The sequence below is a fragment of the Penaeus chinensis genome, chromosome 11 (genome assembly GCF_019202785.1).
Source record: "Penaeus chinensis breed Huanghai No. 1 chromosome 11, ASM1920278v2, whole genome shotgun sequence".
NCBI lineage: Eukaryota > Metazoa > Arthropoda > Malacostraca > Decapoda > Penaeidae > Penaeus > Penaeus chinensis.
The window spans coordinates 14,173,803-14,180,585 of record NC_061829.1 but is presented as its reverse complement, the minus strand read 5'-3'; the positions used below and the strand labels follow the sequence as shown (position 1 = coordinate 14,180,585).

General features: G+C 36.8%; 1 protein-coding gene across 1 annotated transcript in view; it reads right to left on the bottom strand.

The window, feature by feature from the left end:
- Positions 1–5,634, bottom strand: part of LOC125030772 (pleiotropic regulator 1-like) — a 24,240-nt gene extending 18,606 nt beyond the window's left edge. Inside the window, exons 1-3 of the mRNA XM_047621043.1 lie at positions 5,559–5,634; positions 2,416–3,137; positions 106–300 (exon numbers count right to left, since the gene is read on the bottom strand). Of these exons, the coding sequence (XP_047476999.1) occupies positions 106–300; positions 2,416–3,126 (906 nt within the window). The 5' untranslated portion in view covers positions 3,127–3,137; positions 5,559–5,634. The remainder of the gene's footprint in view (positions 1–105; positions 301–2,415; positions 3,138–5,558) is intronic.
- Between the last annotated feature and the right edge of the window lie 1,149 nt (positions 5,635–6,783).

Below are 6,783 nucleotides of genomic sequence, written 5' to 3'. Positions count from 1 at the left end.
GACTGGAGAGGTAAGAACCCCTTCTATACTGTATAGCTTAACTAATTAATTCAATTTAGGTATTGATATACAGCACAGGCTATTTCACTTAATCATTTTACAAACCTGAGGTTCAGCTGCCTGGCATATGACAGATGCAACTGTATTTGTGTGTCCTGATAGTGTGTGGATATTGGCTTTAGTTCGCATGTCCCACACACGTGCTGTGGAGTCTCTGCCGCAAGTCACGAGGACATCAATTGTGGGGTGTAAAGCCAAACCATAACAGGCACTGAGATGACCATGATAATGCCGAATAACCTGTAGATATAAAGATTAACATTATATGACAGTAGGCACCTATTATTGCCATAATGAGCCCAGCCCAAATACCAGCTAGCAAGGATACACTCCATGCGCATCCAGTCTGCTCCAAGCTATGTGCCTTAAACAGTTATTCACTTGTTGGACTCAAGGTGAGGTTATTCACAAGCTATAGCCTCTCAAAAGTTGTTTTAGTTTCAATTACTAGAAAATAGTGTATGCTATAGACAAACACAGATTGGCTGACTAAGCATGATCCCCAGCAAATGGCTTGGTTCTGTGTGTAAATTTTTTTTAGCTAATATTGGGTTAAGCTGACTTTTGAGGACAGCTGCATGTGACATCATATTTCTGCCCCTTAAATGAAAAGGATCTGGTGTGCAAGAATACAGTCAGAGAGTAATAACCCAAAAAGAATGTATAATTCCTGTAATTTTTAGAACCAACAGTATATTCAACACCGGTACATTTCCTGATTATTTAAAAGAAATAAGAAATTATATAAGACTGAGAAAGCTATATTGTTAGCAGAATGATTTAATTTGAAACAAAGTTTATAAGATACTGAACTTCCTTTTTCATGTCATCCATTACCATGCTATAATGCATTTGCTTTCAGGTCCTCTGAAATAAAGTATCTGTTATCAGAATCAGATGAATATAGTGAAGTAGACCCTAATGGCCTGTTCCCGTTGATTTTAAAAAGACTAAATGGACAATTAGCTCTTACATTAGCTGTAATCTTACATCTTTTAATCTGTCATTTCCAGAGTGCTGGCACTTTGGTAATGTTTTCCCTACTCCCAAGGGCCTACTTTCTGTATAATTGAGACCATTTCTTCCAGAGACTTTTTGTGTGCAGATTTTGACATTGTTAATCACAAGGGTTTGATTTTTAACCCAATGCTGCGAGGTGGTTTCCTGATGTGGAAGCCCTTTCTCCCAGGCTGTATTCATAGTGGCCCAGGCCCTGCTGCCGGGGAATTGTGTTGGCACCATAGCGTGCATGGCATAACCGTGCATGGCCCCGGAAAACAGTCCAGGAATACCATGTCATGTACATACATGCCACCTGGCGGCAAAGGGTTAAGCTGCAGTCTGTTGATGTTGGTGGTGTAGTTTTCAGTATTCTAACTGAATTTTTAACTGGTAGACTGCAGTGTGTTCATGTTGATGGTAGTTTTAGCTTGTTTTCCTGTGTATCTTCTGAGGCTTCTCAAGGGAGTGTTCTTGGCCCTTTGCTCATCGTTATATGTAAAAGCGACATATGCTGATGATACTTTTCTCTAAGTTGATATTCTTTTTCTAGCAGCCACGCAAATAGTTGCTGGCAGTCTCACTTGTAGACCTGATGATAATTCAATTGTGGTGCTCTTGGTGGGGCATGAAATTAAATCCTACCAAGTCCAAGGAAATGATTGTGAGTTGGTTGAGTTGCCTCAGCATCCAAGTCTCCTAACTAATGGAGTCTTAATCACTTGTGAATAATCTGAAGCTCTTGGGTGTAACCCTTGATTAAGAGTTTACATTTGAATTCCAAATTAGGAATATAGCCTGGGCAGTTTTATCTAAGTTTGGCATCATTTGCATGTGTAAGAAGATTTATGAATATGACATCACTTGTAGATGCTTCTTTCTTTCATTCTGCTTCATTTTAAGTATTGTTCTCCTGTGTGGTTATCTGTGCAGAGTTACACTTAAGACTGCTTGATCATTCTTTAAATTTCATTAAATTCTCCTGTCTTACTTAAATTTGGACACTGGGCATTGTAGGGATATTCATATTCTTTCTTAGCTGTATTTTGACCTGACACCTTTGGTGGTATAATTCTTTAATTCTTCATTCTTTATATGGCTTGCTACAATAATGATAATAATAATAATAATAATAATTATAATAATATCAAAAATAATAATATGCAAAGACAATATATGCCTTGGAATAATCATAAAAAACATTAAGTGACTGTATTTTCTCATTACTGATTTGTTTCTCTTATGTATTTTGTAGTGAGAATAAATCAGATAATACAACTTTCATATTTTGTATTATCAGTGAAGGACTCTTGTCCCTTAATCCCTACCCAACAAAAACATAACCATATACTTTACCTTATTATATTCAAGATCCCAACATTTGACTTGCTTGTCCTCACCACAGGAGAAGAGGTAGGGGTGGCGTGGTGACACAGCCAAGCCGCGCACTGCAGACACGTGGCCAGTCAGTGAGAGTTTTAACTGCCCTGAAGCCAGATCCCAGATCTTGATGACACGATCATTAGAGCCAGTAGCAAACCACTCGTTGGCTGGTTCAACTGCAACACATCTCACCCAGCCAAGGTGACCAGAAATGACACGAGCGAGCTTCCAAGGAGCATGCCACTTGGGTCTGGGCAGGGTAGGCGGCCGCCTCGGAACAAGTGACTGCTGACTGGCACTGGCACCTGTGCTGGGTGTGGCTGGAACAAGAGCCATGCTCTGTGGGGGAGGTGTGGGGGGTAATGGTGCCTGGGGTCCAGATGGTGCTGGGAGTGCTAGTGGACCTGAGGCTTCCCCATTTGTGTTGCTTGTAACAGGATGATCGTTGGGGGTGCTGTCGTACATCTGCTGTGTTGCTGCTTTGTGTCTGTTCTGAGCCACAATACTAAGTACAGGACCATACTGATCTCTTGACTTTACTAAATGTCGCAGTTTTTCTAGAGATAAATCAGTTGGTGGCAGAGCACCTTGATCACATAAAAACATATCATGAGTTCGTTTTAAAGAGCGGAAGACAAGGGTGTGCACAGAGTGTCTCTGTACATCTTCTGTGCTTGATGGCATTTTTTCTGCTCCTGTAGAGAGAAAATGTGAAATAATAACAATAAGCAGTGTATGTATACAAATATCTGACAACATATTCACATATTCATTTACTGTTTCAAGTTCCATATCTAAAAAGTAATTGCTAATGTCTTTAGTAGACTATTTAGAAATTACAATATTAACCCACTCCCAACGGGCAAGACATGTACATACATGCCATGCCCACTATGAGTTTACTTGTTTAATTGTTTTTTCACATAGATGGCTACACTTGTACTAAGTCACCAGTGAACCAGTTATGAGTACTGCCATTCACCCTTTTCATTGATTTACACAAATATTTTACATTATCTTATTTTGCTGTTATTAATGTTTATAACATTATAGTAATTATAATATTTATAATAAAAATAAAGCCATTGATATTTATAACACTAGTAAAAAAAAATTGTTTTTTCTGCCAATTCAAGGAAAGGTGAAATCAGGTAAGATCACAAGATCTACTAATTGACTCCTATGTGGCTAAGCATAGAGCTATCTATGTACAGAGACATTTTCAAAAAAAAATTAAAAATGAGCACAGCATTTTCCCCCTTTTTAAATTAATTTTTCCTGGCGGCAATGGGTTAATATCATCATAACGGAAATAATAAAAGAAATAGAAATCAAAATAAAGGAAACATAATCATAAATTTCCAACACCCTATGGATAAACCATGATTCAGTCTTGATCACAGAGAATGTCAGTAAATAACACACCTCATCTGTGTATGCAAGAAAGACCATGGATTTTTCTCTTATTCATCTATGCTTTGATTGTATTGCTGTTTCACCCCACATATGTTCCTGACACATTTTCTTTCTCAGATAAACTGGGTAAAGGTTGACTTGTTCTTTCCAAGTTTTACTGTATTTACTATGCCGACTTTGAGCGTGGGAGTTCAGTATATCAAGTCGAATCACCGCTTTGTAGCGCTTTGGCGCGCCGCCGCGGCATACAGCCGCACGCCATATTTCAAGCGATTTGTTATGACGTCTAGAGACATGACCCGTCGTGAAGGGGTTAAGTGACTTGTCTTTGAATCCATGACTTCTGCATCACTTGTAGATGCTTCTTTCTTTCATTCTGCTTCATTTTAAGTATTGTTCTCCTGTGTGGTTATCTGTGCAGAGTTACACTTAAGACTGCTTGACCAAGTTTGTAAACATGCATTGTGATTCATTATTATATATGGAGCTGGTCCAAGCTCTATCTTTCCAGTAGGCCTATACTGGGTAAAGATTTGTTAGGCTTTGCCAAAAGAGTGAAGGTGGGGAGGCCTTGGTGATCCTAAGTCTTTAGTGTCCTATATCAATCCTGTTAGCTATCAAATTGCTTTCTTATCTCCTTTCTTCATACCTGCTAATTCAATGAGTAATTTTCATACATATCCAGAGTCTAAAAATTATTCTCTATATTAACACTGCATACTTTTGTAATGCTACAAAAACACTATCATTAGACAACATCTCCTACCCTATCCCCATCAACCATAAATCAATATTTCTGAAAAGGCAACTTGCTCAAGCATTTTGCTAACTTTGCAGTCTGAGCTCACACATTCTTCTGACCAGATTGGAGACCTTATATGCACGGGCAGGTTAAATTCAAAAGCTGTAATGTGCGTGTTTATATTTTAAGTTTGTCCAAGAATACATCGCTAGTTGTTATAGGACAAGTGTATTGCTTTATGTAACATTTTGCATTATGATGCATTCCTTATACATTGTTTCTATGCTATCAAAATGGGTTGTCATTGATGGTTTTGTCACTTGCCTTTCTGCAGTTGTTCAGTTCATAAAGTTATTCACACTTGGATCAATCCATGTTGTGCGGTAAACAGGCACTTCAACAACTTTGTGCAGCCAATAAATAAGAAAGGAAAAACTGAGTGGTGAAAAGAGAAAAGCACTCAGCCAGCTCCGTGCACAATGTAAAGCAAATGTGCCATTAAGTTTCCAATCTGGTCTTCTGACTTCTGTATTTGATTCAGATTTCGATTTTGGACTTTTACCTCATCCTAGAACTGATATTCGATAACCGAGTGCACCACTTCATAGTCAAATCATGTCTAAACCACATAAATTATTCAGTTATGATTGAGGTATAGGCATGTAAAGGTTTTTTTTTTTATTTTTTTTTTTTTTAGGATATCTACAATGTTAAAATGAATTCTTATCTATACAACATTGGTAGAATAATGAGGACGTCAGTGTCGAACTTAGTAATCCAATGTGCTAAAAATTTAAATCAAGGTCGCTGGGTCCCACAACTTTCCCGAAAACGTTCCTTGAACAAGGCCCAAACTCGTTAAAAGGAACCAAAATATAAGATCACAACATAAATATAAACATGGTGATGTAATAATCCACTATCAACGCAAATATCTCACACATTTAGACGTCCTTACCACAAAATACTAAGGAAGATACAAAAACTACAAGTCCGGGACGCCGAAACCTCTGGCTACGTTTGTTTACATGTGAGGTCGCTTCTTCACCGAAAGCAGACCAGAATTTCCGTAATTTTTGGCGGAAATAAATACAAATGGTGTTTAAAATTGCATTTTCAAATCTAATTTTTCATCGAGTTATAAATATGAGGATGTTCATTTGGATTGACATTAAATATACTTTCACACAAAACAAAAACTCAAAGTTGGGCCAGAGAGCCCGTTTTCCCTTAGCAATTTTCTGTGATAGACATTCATCTTGTGACAGTATGTTGAATATATCAGACAGAACAACATTTCTTGAACTTCAAGGTTACAATGTTCAGAATGGTCAAATACCAACAAGCCGATACAACTCAGCGCAAAAGGAATTAGCCTTTGCTGTGTAGAAATAAAAAATACTATTGAATAAAATGTCTTACTGTAATCTATATTTGTGATGATAATGTATAAGTTCCTTCTAACGATAATTCTTCTGTTGAATGATGATGATGATGTTGATATTGACTATGGCGATAATGACAAGACTGATAAAATGCCAATGGTGATAGTGATAATAATTATAATAATAGCACATTTGAAATAGCAAACATAACAATTATAGAGATGACTATAGATAGAATGAGGATTCTCATAATAATAATAATGATAATAATAATAATAATAATAATAATAACATTAACAACAATAACAACAATAACAACAACAACAACAACAACAACAATAATGATTATAATAACAATAATGATAATAATAATACTCAAAATAATGATAACAATAATGATGATACTTATTTCAATATCACTAGGGATAACGAGGATGATGATGATGATGATAAGTATACAGATAACGACCTTTGGAAATAGTAATAACAATAGCAAAATGAAAATCAGCAGTTGCTTTACACGGAGAAAGCTGAACAGTCCGCCCCCCCCCCCCTTACTGTATAGTTTGCCTTATACCAGTGTTTAGTGAATCGTGATATACACGCTTTTTAAAATTATAAACTTTCTCCGGGTAAAATTATCGTGATGCCGGCAATAGCGATAACATTGATATGAACAATTGCATATCACTGTCACATTCGTCTTCAGTATCATCATTTCATCATCTTCATCATTAGCATTATCATCATTATCATCATCATAGAAATATAAAACTAGAGGATATAAAACAAGCAAGA